At 40.7% G+C, this 19,817-nt stretch overlaps 2 protein-coding genes across 2 annotated transcripts in view; one reads left to right on the forward strand and one right to left on the reverse strand.

The window, feature by feature from the left end:
• Positions 1-16,108, forward strand: part of sash1b (SAM and SH3 domain containing 1b) — a 48,101-nt gene extending 31,993 nt beyond the window's left edge. The window contains 18 exon segments of the mRNA XM_051396418.1: positions 2,278-2,406; positions 3,212-3,262; positions 3,711-3,760; positions 5,826-5,866; positions 6,251-6,337; positions 6,490-6,602; positions 6,994-7,095; positions 8,252-8,384; positions 9,201-9,460; positions 9,462-9,602; positions 10,278-10,352; positions 10,530-10,670; positions 10,788-10,920; positions 11,228-11,397; positions 11,493-11,699; positions 12,505-12,655; positions 12,955-13,086; positions 14,413-16,108. Of these exon segments, the coding sequence (XP_051252378.1) occupies positions 2,278-2,406; positions 3,212-3,262; positions 3,711-3,760; positions 5,826-5,866; positions 6,251-6,337; positions 6,490-6,602; positions 6,994-7,095; positions 8,252-8,384; positions 9,201-9,460; positions 9,462-9,602; positions 10,278-10,352; positions 10,530-10,670; positions 10,788-10,920; positions 11,228-11,397; positions 11,493-11,699; positions 12,505-12,655; positions 12,955-13,086; positions 14,413-15,218 (2,922 nt within the window). The 3' untranslated portion in view covers positions 15,219-16,108.
• On the reverse strand, positions 15,988-19,719 carry ddo (D-aspartate oxidase). Its single transcript, XM_051396433.1, has 5 exons — positions 19,460-19,719; positions 18,103-18,309; positions 17,874-17,982; positions 17,507-17,683; positions 15,988-17,329 (listed from the first exon to the last, which is right to left on the reverse strand). The coding sequence occupies exons 2-5, from the start codon at positions 18,272-18,274 to the stop codon at positions 16,771-16,773; spliced, it is 1,017 nt and encodes a 338-aa protein (XP_051252393.1). The 5' UTR covers positions 18,275-18,309; positions 19,460-19,719; the 3' UTR covers positions 15,988-16,770.
• Between the last annotated feature and the right edge of the window lie 98 nt (positions 19,720-19,817).

The following is a 19,817-nucleotide window of genomic DNA, read 5'->3' on the forward strand; positions in this document are numbered from 1 at the left end:
ATACATGCACCGTGTCTAATAGGCACTCAGGGCAATATCATGTGCTTGTGTGACAATAGGCTGTTTATGTGGCTCAGTGGCAGTGTGAGGCACAAGAGCGGCTGCAGCCAGGCACAGTGCAGAGCTTCTCAGTCAGCCTCAGCTTCGTTTCTTGACTGTATGAAAAGCAGCCAGATTTTCAGGCCGTTCTCGACCCTGGGGCCATGTCATTTACCAAATGAATGGCCCTCTTTTCTGGACAGTTGAGCCAGTCACAGTCTATCATGCCACGAGACAAGTGAGCCCACAGTATTACTTTTCACTGCAGAGGGCTGTTTTCAGCAAGCACATTTGCATACCTTCAGGGTATGGCATGAGTGAAGCGTAATAATAATAATGTGCGAAACAATTTATGGACATACTGGGTGGCTGTTACTGATCAGACACAGCTTTTATTCGTCTGTCCAGTCTTAACTCATGATGGGGAACTATCTTATTACATCTTGTATTACGCACAATATAATCATTTTATGTTTTTCTTTGTTGTATTATCTTTAGCTGTTTGTATAAGTCATGAAAGACTCAAGCTGTTTCATTGCCTTGCAGTCTATGTTAGAACTCTGTTAATTCACACAGCAGCAGAAAATAGTAATGAAAGAGGCAACGTCTAGAATAAAAATGAGTAATTTGATATTATTTTGTAGAATTGATATTGTCTTTTCCCCAAACTAATTCAGCTCCTGCACACCTAGAGAATAATAAACATATTTGTTTAGAAGTTAAAAGCGGTGGTAATCAATGTTTCCATATTAACCACAAATCACCTGACTTCTTGCATGTGAAAGGGGTCACTTGTGGTGACAAACCCACAGATAATTATCACCCAACCCTGCAGTTTCCCTCAGTGTCTTTCAACTGAACTGTTTGGTTTTCCAGGCCAAAACTTTACCGTCTCGCTGCTCTCATAAAAAACCTCTAAAACCCTACTGTACACTGCCTGCCCAGCACCACAGAGACAACTAGCGACGTGCTGGAGAACATAGTGGAGCATTTTGAAGCTAATTTTTCTCCGGAGTTGGTGTAGACCAAACCAGAGCTAAAAGGGGAGTAAATATTTGTACGTTTGTCATCAGGTGGATAGAAACACAATGTTGCTCCGTGTCTGCTTGATGTGGAAATAGGCAACCGTTTGCTAACATGTCAGCCGTAACAACTTTATAAGGTGATAATATGTCACTGTTGTGTTTACAGCTTGTTTCTGTTGCCCCCATGTGGCCAATAAAGCCATTATTGCAGGTTAAATCATACTCTAATCATCACACATATTTTAGCAGTATAATATAATATACTATAGAAGCGAATAAACTTGAACATTTTGGATATGAATCTGAATAGTTTGCTATGCTGATATAAAACAAAATCCAGACAGCAAAATGTGTTTTGTTGATGAAAATTTGTTGCATATGAATATAATTATTTGGAGAAAATAAACATTTAGAGAGATGTAGCTTCAGGCTTCTGCACTTTACTTGTACTTGTATCTGGTCTTCAGTGAAATAGACCAGTTAATCCTATGTGTCTTTACTGACAGACAGTTTGACTTATCTGGTTTATGCCCTGACAAGGAAACCAGCCCCTGTGTTTTGAAGGTCTCTAGGTCATGAAACTCAGCAAAAATTCTCTGAAATGATTTATCTCTTATTTGTCTTCTTTCCACATGGCCAAAAGGCACATAACTTCAGGTAGCACAATTGTAGGAAACTAAAAGGGGTTACATCCAGGAGAGTTAGCTCTGTGTCAGGACAAAGACTCATCTGACTTGAGTGATTCTACTTCTTGTGATTTACGGTACACTGAACCGTGGCCTCTTGAGTCAACTCGTGATGACTGTAAGAGAGCTGAGTGAGGGTCGTAGCTGCGTCACATGGTGCTTCCTCTGGCCAGGGGGTCAGGTCTGAGGAGGTCTGAGGAGGGCTGAGGAGGTCTGAGGAGGTGGATGGGGGTCGCTGGGCAGGAAGACCGCAAGCTGGTGAAGACTGGGGCAATATCACAGCTGGACGTCTCTGATGCTTTTATGCTCCTGGTGCTTTATCTCCATGTTTCCTGTGCTGTTTGTTTTGCTGGTGACCGTACTAAAGCTTGAAACAATGGCTTTAATCATGACAGTGGCGTTTACACTGTCATGCCTGCTGTTTGGCATCTTGCTCAACCTCCATGGGGTCGTTTTCCTCTTTTGGTCTGTGGTCATATCTGTGTGAGTGTTTGAATGCCTCTTTATCTTTTTTTTATCTCTTTCAGGATGGCTCGGTGGGAACCCTTGATGACCTGGCTCAGGAGTATTCTCAGTATTACGGCACCTCCCTCAGTGACGTGTGTGAAAGGATGGAGGAGCTACGGAAACGCAAAGTAGTGCAAGATGCAGAGATGGTAAACAGTCTTATCAGTCTTTTTCTTGTCAGTAAAGACCTTGTCTCATCAAAAAAGAAATCTAATACCTCAGCACAAAATTATTGTTTTTTTTCGGCTGCCATCCTGCTAATTTACCACGCTGTCATTTAAAGGAATATTTAGACATTTCAAGACATACGCTCATTCACTTTCCTGCTGAGAGTCAGATCAGAAGATTGACATTAGCTTAGCATAAAGACTGGAAACAGGAGGAAACAGCTAGTTAAAGGTGACAAAATCCACCTACGAGCATCCCTAAAACTTACTCATGAACATGTTATATTTGTTTAAATCTACTACAAGAAGTTTTTAACTGGTTATGAATTTAATACTGATGCCTCTGTATGGAGGATTGGCTATTTCTATACAGTTATTCTTAATGCCTGACCAGATTCGGTCAGATACCCCTTAATATCAATTAAACGATTCAGTAGGTGTTGATTGGTTATGTTTTGACTATTTGCTTTTAACCTTAGGTAACCTACAATCTGCTTTTTGAGTACAGATGAAAACATGCGTTTTTGGCCAATTTTTTTACCTTGCTAATATATGTCAAATGAAAAAATCCTAAAATTTCAAATTGAATATTTTCTCAAAATCGGCTCATGAAACTCAGATGTGTTCAAACACCTGTAAGTATTGAGGAAATGACATAGGTCATAACCGGTGACACATAGCTGTTGACCAGCGAACCCACAATGTGAGTTAGCTGAATATTATTTCTATTTCTGTGTTATGATGACACTATAATTTACTCTCCACATCCCCTGCCTGTGTGTTTCAGGGAAAGGTTGACTCAGTGGCCACATCACTGCAGCTCCGCTCTCAGATTCAGGTGAGTGTCCGGCTCTGAGTGTGTCAGACCCCAGGAGAAGGCAACTTCCTCCTGTGCACGTCAGCAGACAGGCTGATAAGAGGCCATGGAATTGCCATGTCATTATTATCCCGAGCAGATTTAAAGCAGGAGACTAAAAAGTAGCTTTTGACTGATGTGATGCAGAGAGCTGGCCTTGAGACTGTCGTCCAGTGTCTGTAAAATATGGTAAAATGTGACCAGTGGCACATGTGGGTTTTTGTTGTCACCAAATTACAAGATAGATATTAACTTATAATTAAACACCTCAAATTCATCTTTTGTTACCCTTTATTTACAGTTGATTTAGTCTGTAGAAGATACTATAAGATATTTTTTGTGCTTTCTTTGAAGGAAAATTACATATTTTATTTACCTTTTACCTTTTGAAAATGGTTGATGTCAAAACTCCCTTTTTCATCTCCTTAAGGAATCCCTTGGACTCAGCAGTACCACCTCCACTCCAGAGACTGAGAGAAGGTAAAAAAAAAAATATCACAATAATGACTAATTTTTAAAAGAAAGTTGTAAATCCTCAACTTTAGGATTTTGATCTGTCTTCATTAGAAAGGCCCAGCATGCTTTAGCGGGGGGAGGTGCTGGGGTGAAGCATCAGCGAGAATAGGGACACGTGATTAAAGGACAATTGTAAGCACCAAGAAATACCCTAATAGATCATAATAGATAGTGCTGGGACTGTTTGTCCAGATGATATGTAGTGTAGTTGGCTTAAAAGATTACACTGTTATCATTTAATATATGTCACATCACTTTTGGAAGCTGAACTGTGATTCCTCGTCCTGTTTTATCTCTGTGTGCCTCTAGTGCCTTTCCTCTACTTCCTGCTGCCCTCCAGTCACATTTATGAAGCCTTGCCATGTCACCTTCTAACTTCCTTCCTTCCCTCCATTGTTTCTTTTGAGGGATTTCAAAGATTAGTCATATTTTGTCATTGGGAAGCTAAATATGTTGAAGGAATTGGGTGATGACTAATGATAAAGCATATTGGTTTGATTGAGCTTGTTAAGTAGTCAGGGGAGAAATATCCAATATGGAGCAATACCCATATTTTTAAGGATTTTATTTTAATAACAAACAGGTCTGTGTTATTTAGAAACTGGACAGGAACACAGTGGTCAAGATTCACAGGAAATGTACACTGCCCTCTAGTGGGAGAAGCACATAATAATGGTGTTGGAAGCTGATGGTTACCAGTATAAATAACAAGTTATGATGACTAACGCCATTATTTTTACACTAAAGTTTTTGAACCCTTATCTGTAATTGATATCAGTTTTGATTAGTTTTTACTTCCTGTTCTGGGTATTTTTCTTATGATGACCCCCCCTTTAAATCAAGATTTAACTTGCTATCCACAGTGGCACAGTTCTTATCATGGTGCACTGGGAACTGACCTTCAACATTGTTACTGTTAATAACTGCTACAGAAATACATTTGAAGTTATTCACTTTCATTTCATTTTTCAAATATTTTCTGTCTCCCTCATTCCTTTTACTGTAGAATTTGAAAGAGGGAAAACTGTGCTGATGTCTCACTCTATAACCTTGAATAGAGTATCATGGTTTAATGCTGGCTTCATGAACTGTGTGGCTTGGTATATAAGTGTTTCATATGTTTCATGGTCTGCACTGAAAATGAAACCTGTGTGGGTTTTTTTAGACAACCAACACATGCAAATTTTACACTCCTGTAGATTTTTTGACAATGTTCAAGATTTTATTGTGCACAAAATATATTCTGACTATGTCTTTACGAGAGTAATTACATTTTCTAGGCAAAGCATGTCTTTTCTGTGTCAAGAAAATGAAATAAATGACTTGCCTTTAAAAGAAACATTAAGATATGAAACAATTCTTTAACCAAACATACAAAATTCATATAAATTACAATTTTGTAGTTTTGGTCAGGGAGAAACTTCATCAGTGGACAAGATTACCACTGATATCTCATTTGCAAAACAAAAGTACATGTCTGATCTGTTTGCAAACTCGTGCACTGACCCAGCACCAGCAGCAAGTGTCAACTGAGAGAGAGAGAGAGAGAGAGAGAGAGAGAGTTATAAACAACAAGCAGCCCAGAGAGATGAAGAGTGACAGACAGACAGAGAGAGAGAGAGAAAGAGGGAGGGTGAAAGTGTGCAGGGAATGCGGAGGCCACGTTAGCGCTGCTGCTGCTGCAAAACCCTGACTGGACATGAAAAAGACTCTATTGTTCCTGCGATGGCCGTAGAGCACTGACCTCTGTTCATCAGCCAAGAGCAGCCAGTCTTTTTCATCTGTTTTGTCTACTTTGATTTCTCTTCACTATGATGCTAGTGTCATGAGGAACAGTGCACGTTTGTGATTTTTTTTTTTTTTTTAATCTGACGCAAGTCGAGAGGAAAGAAAGATATGTTAAGAGGGATGGTGGGATAACTGGGAAAATGAAGAAAATAACTTTGGACAACAGGTACTGTTCTGTTCAGGGCTTTGATTCCTCATTTGAACTCTTGAAATGAAGTCATTATTGTGTTCTGATTTTTAGGTTTCCTGTGCATAAATCTAGCTCTGATGATGGATCAGGAGGTAAGTTAAAATGTTATTAATCTTAAATACATGCATCATTCAGTTAATGTACAATCAGATTGGTGTCAAACCTTTTTTACACTAAACCTAGCCTACAGAACAGCCACTTCATTTTTTTGTTTTGCGTTTATTAGTGGTTGGAGGTGTTCTTTGACTGCAGTAATAACAATGTGGAGCGGATCTTTTTAAATACTAAAAATTGCCTCTATGTTTTCATAAATTAGAACTACATACATACTTAATACTTTATTGATTTAGTGCAGGTGCTGGAGTTATTTATTGTTTATCTATATTATGGATATTTTTGTTTAGATTTGTGGTGATGCTGTTTTAGACATGCTTTTTCCCTCTGCACAAATTAAACTGAATTGTTGTACTGTAAAGGAAAATGGGACGGAAAGAGAAGGAGCAAGTCTATTTGGCAAAGTTTTCGAAAGTCACAGAAAGGAGTGATGCGTCAGATTTCAAAAGGTATGTTTAGACAATAAAAAAAAAGGGAATTATATGTATCTAAGACATTTATAATCACATCTTTTGGTATTTGACAGGATTTGTCTTAATGAAATTAAAATAGTCATGTGTTTAGTCTTGTCAGCTGACATTTCTTCTTTTTATCCTGACAGGTGATGACGTCGGTTTTGTGGCCAGTGAAATCACCATGAGTGACGAAGAGCGTATCCAGCTGATGATGATGGTGAAGGAGAATATGATCTCTATAGAGGAAGCCCTTGCACGGGTATGATGTCAAGTGTCCCAAGATTCTCCACTTTGCTGTCATGTGAAAGTCACAGCTGCTGTGTTTTTATCCTTTGATTTAACTTTAAGAAAAGGGATTGTTGCCATTGACTAAATGGGTCAAGTATCCAGTTGAACCAAGACTTTCAGACCTGAACACTAAGTTGTTGTTGCAAAAAGTTATTATTAAATTGTAGCCGAATCTGCGGGCAAACCTGAATGCATTAAAAAAAGCACACGGCTCATGGTCAAAGCACGGTTTTATCTCCCTGAAGAAAGGAATGCTGTTTTAATGATTCCCTTTATGTGTGCAGTTCAAGGATAAATAACACATGGGCTGGTAGATTAATGTACTCTGCATCATGCACTAACAGGGTCATCTTTTGTTGCAGCTGAAGGAGTTTGAGACACAAAACAGACAGACGTGCAGGTCCGACCCCACTGAGTGGACCGACCCCTCCAGTCCCACCACAAATGAGTTGTTCAGCTGCAACGTAAGTCCTTAAGCACCCAGTCTGAGGGCATCTTAGTGGCTTTTTAATGCTGAATCACAACTTCAGGCAGCGTGTTGTGCATGAGGGCCTCAGATCTACCAGTGCCAAGGCTGCTGAGCTGTTGACAGTGCCTCTCTCTTTCCCTCTGTCCCTGTCCCACCGATGAACCGGGGCCCCTCTAAAGCCCAGGCTCAGGGCCTTCTCCCAACTGCAGGGCACTGGGCGGACTTCTATTCATCGCTGTCAAAGCGCTAACCCCCTATTGTGCTGTAGTGAGCGGGTGGATTCAGCACAGGGCCCTGTTATGCAGGCAACAGCTCTTTTATGCATGGGTGGGGTGATTAGGGGGCTCAGGTTCAGGGCACATTTTTCAGATTCGTCTGGATGGCCTGACTATTTCTCTTTGCTGTGTGTGTTCTTCTTTCACTTTTTCCTTGTGTCATGTGTGTGATGATCGCACATACTGTATGTTGCCTCCCTTCTTGTTTTTTTAATTAGAGACTGTCCCTGCTTACATTGAATTTCTGTGATGTTAACTGCGAATCTGCTTTCATTTTTACTTCTTATGTGAATTCGGGGAAATGTACATACCGCTTGTGTTTTGGTCAGCAGATGAAACCTCAATACATGCCTTCAGATAAACTACTGACATTTTCACTCACCAATATTTAATATGATGGTGATTTCCAAGCAGCTCTGTTTTCGTTTTCCCACGTATAGAAAGCCTTTTGTAGTCTGTTGTGATGCAGAGCATAAGGGACAGCTGTTTGTATGGGGCTCAGTATCACCACTGTGGTTTCCTACCACATATTATAAAAAGCTGCGTAGTTTCTAGTTGGTTTCTACAGCAGGTTCTTGCAGCAGCATCTGCAACATGTACGTGGTTTACATACCTTTTTCATTTCATACAAAATACTAGAAGTGAAGAACAATTATTAGAATTTACCTTGAAATTTGTAAGCTCACGTATTACATCTAAAGACATCAAAAGTGTCAGTGTCAAGTAATATATCCTTTCATACCAAAATATTAAGCCTTACAACTGGTAACAGTGTGCTGTCGTAGACACAAAGTGTTATTTTACAATAACTGCAAAGCTCTGTGGTAAGAATAAATGTTTTCTATAAATAAAAATCCCACTGGTCTCTCCCAGCAGCCGGGTGACCTGTCAGACAATGAACAAGAGGAATCTGTGACGTTCAGGAGACTCCATAAACTGGTCAACTCAACACGGAAGGTGAAGAAGAAGCTGATCAAGATTGACGAGTCCAAGAGGCCTGGAGCAGAGGGTACTAAAACCACTATCAGACTTAAACCCCTTGTAGTAGACTTTATAGTTTCATCAAGTCTTTGTAGAAACTCCTGAATTGTCTACCTCTTTACTGTCCTACTATGCCATGCTGCCTGATTAAAGAGAAGTTGCAGTTTTTATGCCGGTAATATCTCGTTGGTATGTTGTTCTACATTCAGCCAAGTTGTAAAAACCAGCAGGTGTTTAAAGTAAGAACATACTGAGAATAAAGAGGAAATGGTGCACCTGGGACATGACAATGCTGAATGTGACGCAAAGTCTAGACAAAATATCAGTAATTGTGCTGGATCTAATTACTGTTTGACGAAGCATATTTACTGCAATAACAGTATTTATCATGTGTTTTCACTAGTTGTCTAGTCTGTGAATATATGTTTTGAAGAATACCCTTTTCTAACTTTTTTCCAACATGTGTTTTGTTCCAGCATGTTTACATTACAATTTGACGCCCAAAACACGAAAGTAATCCGTGGTGGGCCTGTAGATTGTGTGCAGCCTCTGAAACAGCGTGTTGACTGTAGCACACTGCAACATAAAAAACATTTAAATGTTTTAAATAGTGTTTGAGTTGGCAGCTTTCCATCAAGGTAGTTTGCACTTTTTACAAGAAGAATTATTAAGTTAATGCATAGAAATTGTACTTATTACAGAACTGATCCGCAGTGGATCGTATGGCTAGCTGATACCTGATATTTAATATTTAATAATAATAAGTCCAATCTAAAACTTGTTGATTTTATTACATTTAACTTGTATTTTTACCTCCCTCCATTCTCCTCTTTTTACCCTCCAGAGAGCCTAGACATAGATGGTCTTTCCTATGGAGATGCGAGCGCCTCCCTGTACTCAGGTGTGCAGAAGAAGCCTGCTGTTTGCCCCGTGGACTCCCTGTCTTCAGCTCTGAGGGAACAGCTCACCAACGACAGGGACTCTGACAGCCTGACCACCTCCCCCTCCTCCAGCAGCCTGGACACCTGCAGCAGCCAGAAGATCTTCCAGGCCTTCGGCAAGTCCAGTGGGAGCCCCGTTCATCAGGAGACGACTGTAGCAAGGGGAGGTGAGGGAGGCAGGTGAAGGCAGCAGCTCCTCCTTTTCCGAAATGGAGGGTTGCAATGATGAGGAACGCAAAATCGCTCGCTCAGTGACCGACGGAGAGCTCCGTCATCGGATCCTCAACCCGCTCAGCCACCATGGGGTGAGTACAGAGGAGCCCTTGTTGAAAGATTTGGCTACTGTATTGAATTTATACTTTTCACATTTGGGCCGTAAAGTGTCAATTCCATGGTTGAACACTAACTAACTCATTTTGATTAGTATTCTACTTTGAAACAGAATATAGCTTGAGATTGATATTAACTGTAACGCCATAACCAGCTCACTGAAGGCCCCGCACACAGCTCCACACGCTGATCGTACATAAAATGCTCTCTTATTCTCCTATTATTTTGAAGTGGTCCTTCCGGCTCAGGCTCTATATTTTGTTCCTGCAAATGTCTCACACTGGTTACATCAATTCCAAACCAAACTGACACCCATCCGCATTATGCAAGCTGCCCTGTGTGCACGGTTCAAGTACCAGCATTGATGCCTCTTAAATGTAAATACAGTCCAAACCAATTTTAGATTCAGTAATAATTGACCACCTCAGTAAATAATCATCCAGTACATTTTGTATCACAGTCAATCATTTTCTTCTGCAAATCGCTCTGTGGCTTTGAGGAAAGTTTTCTGTTTTCCCAGTAGGGGATCTGTGGTGAGCTGACCCGCTGCAAAAACAATAAAAAAAAAAACAGTCAAAAAAGGAAACCCCCAACTTCACCTACATCTCATCAATGTCCTGTTTTTTGTTTGTTTATGTTTTTTTCCTCAGAGAGCTTGTAGCTTTGGAGGATTTGACCTTACCAACCGCTCAGTGCACGCAGCCATTTCTGACAATGCTAACACTGTATGTAACTGTCATTCTTCCTGAATTTCCAGACTAAATCAATAGTTAAACTTGTTTGCTTATTTGCCTTTTTTCTGCTTTTTGTGTGGTGTGTTTTTTTTTGTGTGTGTGTGTGTGTGTGTGTGTGTGTGTGTGTGTGTGTGTGTGTGTGTGTGTGTGTGTGTGTGTGTAAATCAGAATAAAGATGGAGATGGTGTGAGAGATCCCATTAAGTCTCCACCAACATCTCGTATTTCCCTGGGCAAAAAAGTCAAGTCTGTGAGAGAAACTATGAGAAAACACATATCCAAGAGATACCACTGTTCTCTCTCTGAACAGGTATGCACAGTCAGTATATTACAGTACAGAATCAGTGTTACTGCTGTAGTTTGCATAGATAATGTTAAACAAGATTTTGAGGCATAGGTAATAATTATTTTCCCCTCTGCCTCACAGTCAAGCCCAGACCGCATATCCAGCTGTCCTCACTCGCCCCAGACAGACTCCGACTCTTTGGAGAAACCCAAACTGAAGCCAGGAGGGTCTGTGGAAAGCCTGCGGAGTTCCCTCAGCGGACAAAGTTCCATGAGTATGTCTTTGTGTTTAGTGTGTGCATGTGCCAGATCTGGGTGTACTTGCAAATAATTCTCAGTGTTTGTTTTAACTTGGCCTTGGAACACCAGATGAGTGGTGTTTATCAGAAAGGTGTTTCAAGGACGCCTTTGAGATAGTCTAAACTTTTTGTTCTCACTATATTTGTCTGTGTGGAACACCGTGTCACATCTGGCTCTCCAGTCAGATTAAAAGACACATTCAAAATATTTTTCAAATCCTAACAGACCCGTGCAGTCTTGTGGTCTTGGAGTGTCTAATTTGTCTTTTTGTGGTTTGTGTAGGTGGTCAGACGGTGGGCACCACTGACTCGTCCAACAGCAACAGAGAGAGCGTGAAGTCTGAGGACGGGGAGGAGGATGAGCTGCCTTACCGCGGACCCTTCTGTGGACGCGCTCTAGTTCATACTGACTTCACCCCCAGTCCGTACGACACTGACTCCCTCAAACTGAAGGTATGACCACGTTATCGACCCAGTGAATCACACAATACGTAGTGATGAGCTGATATCCTCTAACAAACTCAAGCTCGTTTTGTCTCTCCTTGCAGAGTGGAGACGTCATCGATATCATTAGTAAGCCCCCGATGGGTACGTGGATGGGGATGCTCAACGGTAAAGTCGGCACCTTCAAGTTCATTTATGTGGATGTCCTGAATGAAGAGGAGGTGAAACCCAAAAAGACACGCAGGAGGAGGAAGGCCCGGCAACCCAAACCCACCTCTGTAGAGGAGCTCCTTGATCGCATCAACCTCAAAGTACTAAACATACTACAAAAATCTATGGCTCAAACAAAGGCATAACTTTGACTTTATTAACCAAAACCAGTACTGGGATTTTCATTGTTCATAAGACGTTTAATTTGTCAGATTTTTAGATAAAAAGAATACCAGTGAGTGAAGTGTTAAAAATTTGTTTTGCTATATTTAATGAAATAGGTTTTTTTTTTGTTGAAAATACGCTTCTTCAATTTCTTGCCAAGAGTTAAATGAGAAGATCAATACCACTCTCATGTCTGTATTTTAAATACAAATCTATAATCTGGAGATGCTTAGCGACCTTAGTTTAGCATAAAGACTGAAAAGGGGGGGGGAGACACCGTCTTTGTCCAAAGGTTAAAAAAAATCCACTGACAATCACCTCTAAAGCTCAGTAATGAACACGTTAATTTTAGATCATTTGTTTAATGTGTACAAAAACCAAAAATAAATTGTGGTTTTATGGGGGATTATGGATTTATTAGATTATGTTATTATATAGATTATATATTAGATATATATATATATTACTGTGCAGGTGTGTGAGCAGTATTGAGCTTCTCATCTAAGTCTCAGCACAAAAGCCTCTCACAAAAGTGTTTGTCCCAAAATGTTGGATTATTACTTTAAAAATAAAGATATTAGCACATTTGTAATTTGAACATTTTTTGGAAACCTCTAATTATTTCATAATTTAATTCAAGGTACTTTTGAGCAGTTCTGAACTTATTCAAATTGTGCGTGTTCCAATTAATTCCTTCTATAGATTTTTATTGATGTGATGTCTATTGTAACTTCTCCACAGGAGCATCTTCCCACCTTCCTTTTTAACGGCTATGAGGATCTGGACACATTCAAGTTGCTAGAGGAAGAGGACCTCGACGAGCTGAACATCACAGACGCCCAGCACAGAGCCGTGCTGCTCACCGCTGTGGAGCTACTGCTAGAGTATGACGGTGGGTCAGGTGATCTACAGAGTGCTATATCTCAACTGTGTGTGGAAAACACACGTAAATACCTGCAGAGACACATTTGCCAAATTTCATAATATTTACACAAGGTTTAAATATTGAATATCTACTATACTGTCTTAGTAATTTCCAGTCCATAATTTTAAAGATCTGTTAATATGTCAACCCCTGCTGTCTTTAAAAGCAACCCATACACACAGAACATCCATAGCCCCCCCTGCAGTCTTTATTGAGAACATAAGATGTGACTGTCTGCCCCCTGTTGGTGGCGTTGTGCCTTGCAGGAAGCAGCGACCCAGAGCGAGGCAGTGGGTCCGGAGGCTCACAGGAGAAGCTGCTCCTGGACAGGCGTGGCCTCGCGGGAGACTCCCCGCGGGACTCCGGCTGCTACGAGAGTAATGAGAACCTGGAGAACGGTAATGACAGCCTGAGTCGCCTGTGAACACTGTCCTCCTCTTCTGCCCTCTTCTGCCTCATCCTTCACTAGAAAGACTCGTCTGGTCTTCAGTCCTTCTTGATGCTCGAGCATTCCAAGCCACCAAATTCAGTTTTCATGCTCTTCTGGAAAGACTCTGCTATCGTCACATTTATTCTGGTGCTCTGTTTTTTTTTTTTTTCCAAGCATCTTCTTCTTCTTCTTCTTCAAGTCATACTTTCATCTGTTTCTGCATCAATCAAACTGTTTTGCAGTCCCGTCTTTGTCTAGTCAGTGCTTTTGAGAATTGACATTACTTGCCCTTCTTTACAAGCATAATTTTCTAAATGGTATAACACAAAGTTCTCTGTTACGGGACTAGACAGTTCACTTAAATCATGTTAAACTGAGCAGTGACCTCTAAAGACATTATTCACATGTGGAGCCGCTTGTAGGTCTACTCACAAATAGATCTGCAGTTGTGAGTTGTGTGGTGGTTTTTGCGTTTGCTGAAATGGTGACTGTTGAATCGACGTGTGATTAGATTTAAATAGTTTTTAAAAATTCTCAGTAATTGCAGTACATATTTACTGTGAACGCTTGCTTTATTAATAGCTATATCATTCTTATTCTGGTTATTTGGTTCGGCTTAAGTCTTAAAAAAAAAAAAAGTCTAAACATTGTCAAAATGCAAAGAGTTGTGTTTACTGTAAATGAGGGTTCTTGTGAATGTCAAAAGGTCATGGGGTTAGGGAACTTTGTCAGATCAGCTTGTACAGTGTATTTCTCTCAAGATTTTGCTGTTTGTGTGTATATTTTTTTAGTCCAGTAAAATATAACGTTGCACAATATTTTATCATGTGCCTGAAAACTGCATAATGCAGATTAATTAAAATATTTACTAAATACTATAATTATACTTGTTAAAATATGGCATTTTGTATAACTGTAAATGCACTAAAATGCAGACTTAGGACAACCTTTAAAATGGTTCAACACATTTTAACTTCTGACAGAAGTGTGGCAGGTTGAAGGTCTGACGTCTCAGCATTTTCTGAAGTGTGCTTCTGTCATGGTTGAGCGTGAGGAATAAATTGCTCCATGCTTCACCAAGACTTGACTGCTTGCTTCTCTTCTTTCATTCATCATTCATGTTTTAGCGCACATTTAGATTTTGTTCTGAACTTGTCCTTTTCTCGGCCATCCTTTCACAACAGCCACTCTTTTCCAACATTGAGCGCTCTGCTGTTGTTCTGTTTAAGTCAAATACATGTCCCAGCTGACCGACACCTGCATGATCTGCACACACTTCACTTGTTTATTTCAGGAAGGGATAAAAAGACATCTTCATGCTTGAGCAGGTCCTCCTCTGGTTTTGAGTCAAGCTACCTCCCGTCCCCAGAGTACCCTGCCCTCCCACAGACCCTAACCTCCACCAGCTCCAGTAAGACTTCACTCCAAAGTAAACAAGCAAACCTGCCCTGTGTGTTACCGTTACTGAGAAGCCCCAAGAACAGCTTAACTCTCCCCAGCCCAGCGAAAGGTCACGTTCCAAGTGGAGCCATTGCTAGGAGCCAGAGCTGCATGGAGCTGAGAAGAGATCCAGCACTAGGGCTGCTGAGGCGGAGCTGCTCCCTGACTGTCCTCCACAAAGACCAGAAGAGACAACTCACTGATCCTAAAAACTGGAATCTGACCCCCAGTGTCAAGACTGTGAGAGCGCAGCATGCAGTAAATCCTCAAAAACATTGCGAGGTCGTGTCTCCTCCCTCCCAGCCTCCAACTGCATCATACAAGGCTGTGTGCAGCACTTTAAACACAGACACAGTAAATGTGTTTGCCCCTAAACAAACAGCGACAACACAAAGTACACACCTTCAGCCGCCACCCACAGTTACAGCAGAAATCTCCAATCATCCTTTAGTTACACCTTCCTTACCACGCCCACACCAAGAGCCCTTACCAACAGAGACTGCCTGTTTGTACAACTACACAGATCACATGTTATCAGCGGATAAAACAAGTCGTTCAGTTTCAGCCAATTCCGAAGCCCGACGGCTGAAAATGCAAAGAAATAAAAAGAAATCCAAAAGCTCAGCAAATCTTGGTTCCCTGATAGAAGAACGAATGTAACTGCAGTCATTTCTGACCAGGTATTATCCTCAAAAGTACAGTGAACTGTCGCTTTACAAATGTAAATTTAAAGGATTTCTGAAAACATAAGCATGGATTTGAAGTGGACATCTGAGGACATCTGAAGTTTAGACAGTGTTCAGTTATGTCTATTTAGCTAACGTACCTATTTACACCCTGCTAAGTCTGTTTACAGTATGGTCGAAAGGAAATACCCCAGTCTCTGTTTCAGATGTTCACCATTCAGCTGAATCCAGTCTGACCAACAGTTACACAAGCAGCATTGCTTATTTTACTGTTTTTATGTGTATATATGTATGTATATGTATTCATTACGGTATTTTTTGACAACAGGCCTTTTTCACTAAAGACATTTTGATATGTCACAGTAGAAAAGCACATGTGTAAATACATTTAGCTGCTTCGGTTTAAGAGTGACATGCCTTACGTTCTAAAACCAGCCACCGGAGATTTGACAAGCCGAGTTGGAAGCAACGTCATCGGCCGGCTTCAGTCGAGCTGAGACAACCAGTTCACACCTCCGCAGCGTTTCCCTGCAACCATCTGAATCTTAAACAGAACAGAGCCGTTGTTAATGTTATTAATAACACCTGTGCTTTTCCTACTTTGACAACTCGAAAAAAGATTGTTTCTATCAGCATAATCTAACTGCAAGTAGTGATAGCAATTAATTATCAATTTTATGTAAAGTGTTGAATAAGTTTAGCATTTTAGAAGTTGAAAGAAGATATTCCAACCCAGCAAGCAATTTGTCTGTGTAAACATACATTGTTTATTTCACATCAGTTTCATATCAGTAAATTATGTACAGTATTTTCCTGTTCATTAATTTAATTAATAAAGGTTTCTTTTTTATATACATTATAAAAGCTAACAAGGCTGTTAATCACTGTTTTAGCCTCACATCAATAAATCTTGGTATGTTTGCATGAAGTTCATCTCTCTGACAGCAGATCTTTCTACTCAAAGGCAAGTATTATTGGCACCAAATAGGAGGAAAAGGAGGATTTATTCTCTCATGACCAGTCCCAGTATGTCCAAATAGTTGTTCACCAGTAGTTTTTAACATAATTTCCATATATAGAAAATGTAAAATAAACCACTAATTGTTTTAATTTGATTTTCGATCAGAGATTAAACCAACTGCCAGTGTGTCCTTTGATTTAAAGGTGAGTGTTATCGACAGTAAAAGCAGGGTTCAGTGGCAGACTAATGTTCACACTGCAAGCCTTAGTGCTCAATTCTGATTTTGTTTTGTTTTGTTTGGCTGTTCACATTATTTTTTTAATGCAGCCCATATCCGATTCCAGTGTGTACAGGTCACGGTCCTGAAGTGTACCATTATGACAAACATAGAATGACAAGTCTCATGAATCCTGATATGACTGTTCTCACTGAGGTCATAAATCAGACCTGTATCTGATTTGAAAAGATCAGATTCCATGTGATTTGTACCGTTCACATTGTCATTAAAAAATCAGGACTGAGTCACACACAAACCTTTGGCTTGAAGTGTGAACACGGCCTGACTTTATAGTTTAGCCTGTAGCTGCTTTTCACGAAGACACTGCCTGACCAACCCCAGTGCGTCCAGGGCGGTACCCCAGGCGAGGGTGACCCCCCAGCCTCCGTGGCCATAGTTGTGGACCACAGGCACCCTGCGACCCTGCAGCTGCACCAGCTCCCTCTCCACCCTCGGGTTCCTCCTGCTGGGCCTCAGACCGACCCACTCGCTAAGAACTTTGGCTTTGGTGAGCGACGGCTCCAGCCTGCTGCAGCGCACCAGGATGCTCTGCGTGTCTTCTTCGTCCACTTGTAGACGCCAGTCGTCCTCCTGCCTCGTGCCGCCTACGGTGACGCTGTGTATGCCCGGGTAGATGTAGGTCTTTCCGTCTCCATCTCTGATGAAGTGCTGCAGCCAGGGGGCCTCCACCTTGAGGACCTGGCCTCTAACAGGGTACACCATGTTGTCACCCACCAGCGTTTTGGAGCCCAGACCAGAGCAGTTGACAATGATATCGTAGCTGTGGCTCACTTCCTGAAGATTGTTGATCTTCCTCTGTTCTACTTTTCCTCCAGCTTTTCTGAACCTGAATAACAACATTAAGTCTGGTCAAACTCTTGTTTTCACATCTTCCTGGAACCAAAGCATAAATTAAACTGTAACTACCATTAAATGTTTTAAGTTTGTTGGAAAAATGTGCAGAAAAATAATAATGACCTAACACCTTTGACACGTCAATGAGAGCTTATTATAGAGGACAAACCTCTTCTCGAGCCACGGCAGGTAGCTGGAACATTCACATTTTATGGTGGTGAACGCCTGGCCAAACTTGTGATCCGGGAACCTTTTCAATTCAGCCTCAGTCATGTTTCGAAAGCCAATCACAGACTCGGACCAGAAGGGCTTCTTATCGGCTGGAACCTCCTTGAAAATTTGCCAGCTGGAAAAACATCAAAATGATGATCACTGGGTGCGAACAGATCTGTTTTAATAGTGACCTGGCTGAGTATTCGACCCCTTTTTATAGCCCTATATACCAACTGCTCCGAGTGAAATGGAGGATATTTGTCAATGGCCTATGGTCCCTAGAGGCGCAAAGGGTTTAAGTAAGTGTATATAACAATTCCTACCCAGAGCTCAGCATTACTCCAGCTTCCGGCGAGTGTTGGGATTGAGCAATGGCCAACAGGTGATCAAAGCTGTCCTTGAACCAGCATTTTTGTCTTTCCAAGGGAATATCTGATAGAGAAATGCGGTAAAATAAGTAATTTTCCACATGCATGTACATATAAAGGGTGGGGATAGAAGATGAATTTATATGCATTAGAAATAATGTTCACCCTAGAGGTTGTTGCATACCTGGAAACTTGGCAGCAAACAGGATCCCAGCAGCTCCATCACTGGTGGTTTCTGGACTGAACTTGTCAGCCAGCAGAGTGACGGAGCAGAGAGGAAGAGCCTCAGCGATGCAGACGGCAGTAGAGAAGCCGATCACACCCGCTCCCACCACTACAACCCTGACACTTTTCATCCTGCACGGGCCCTGCGTCTCAACCTGGAGGTGAACTGGAAGAGAGAATTGTGTCAAATGCTGCTGGATTGCTGCAAGCCGACTTTTATTATGACCGGCTCTAAAGAAAAGTTAATCCACAACTACTAACCTTAACATCTAAACTGACCCCACAGTCCAAGGATCAGTGGCACAAAGCCTACTTCATTGTAATAATGCATTACATAACAGACATTGTTAACTGGGCCAAAAAGGCTCAGTGCTGTAAATAGGTCCAGTGTTTGTCCAGTGATTTTTCTTCGTTGTAAAATTGTGTAAAAATGTTGATTCTATTCAACAATTATCCACAAGCACTGAGGGCCGCATTGACTTATTTGAGCTATTTTCTCTTCTTCCTCATTGTTACAGTCTTTTTAGAAGTGTGTAAGCCATGAGGCCAGTGGTGAAAGAAGAGCTTTACACAATGTGTAAGTAGAAGTATTCATACAACATTGGGAAATTATTTAATTACCAGCAAAAGTCATGCATTTAAAGTTTAAATTATGCAAAATCAGAAGTATTCAGCAGAAAGGCCTGTGTGTTATTATATATTATTAAATTCTTCATACTACTTAATGTTGTAGCTGCTAAAGGGGCTAATTTTACCTACTTAATAAACTGTTGGGCAGTTTAATCTGTACTAATGAATTATATTTTATAACGTTTAACATGTAAAATCTTAATCTGCACTAACAGATATAGTGGGGTGAAAAACATATATTTATATTTTCCTCTATAACTTTACTACATTTTAAAGCAGCATAAAAATAAAAATACTCATGTAAAGTACCAACACCTAATGTACACAGCCTAAAGCCCCGAACATTAGGAGCTTGGTTGTTGATTTGTGGTTCACATTATAGGGTTGGATTCATTAACCATTGCACTATTGTCTTTAAATGTTATTTATTTTTGTTTGTTTATAAATATATATAATTGTACATAGTAGCTTAAGTCTATTTTGTTGAGCTCATTTATTTATTCCTATAATGTGTATGTACATTGTTCATTTGATAACTAAACGATTGCAGTTTATTTGGAAGACTTCAAAGTGCAACCTGCAGGAGCTCTACACTGCGAGTACATGTAAACCAACCTGTCGAGGGAGGTCTTTAACATTTCTAAATGATGCGGCTGACATATAGTATAACAAATGTCTTCACCTACCTGTATCTCTTGCTCAAAGGCCTGTCGGCAAACGTTTTTGAGCCTGCAGGTGCCAAGCATGTAAACACGGTTTAATCTCCCCTATACTCATTTCTCCTGCCATGGAGGACGTGCAGGTCCTAAAGAAAGTCTCCTCAGAATTTTATTTATTTTTCAGGACAATTTTATTATTTAAATAAACAATATTCCAATATAAGAAAAAAATTCTGCATGTTTGCGCTGATAATGTCTTCAAACTACGTGTTTCTGAACATTATAAACAAGTATCCGGTTTCGGGCAGTGAACTAACATTAGATCTATAAAACATGCGGCTGTGCGGGGTGAGGGAGCTCGCGCTATCCACAATACGTGTAGCTC

Source organism: Dicentrarchus labrax, unplaced genomic scaffold, assembly GCF_905237075.1.
Source record: "Dicentrarchus labrax unplaced genomic scaffold, dlabrax2021, whole genome shotgun sequence".
Taxonomy (NCBI): Eukaryota; Metazoa; Chordata; class Actinopteri; family Moronidae; genus Dicentrarchus; species Dicentrarchus labrax.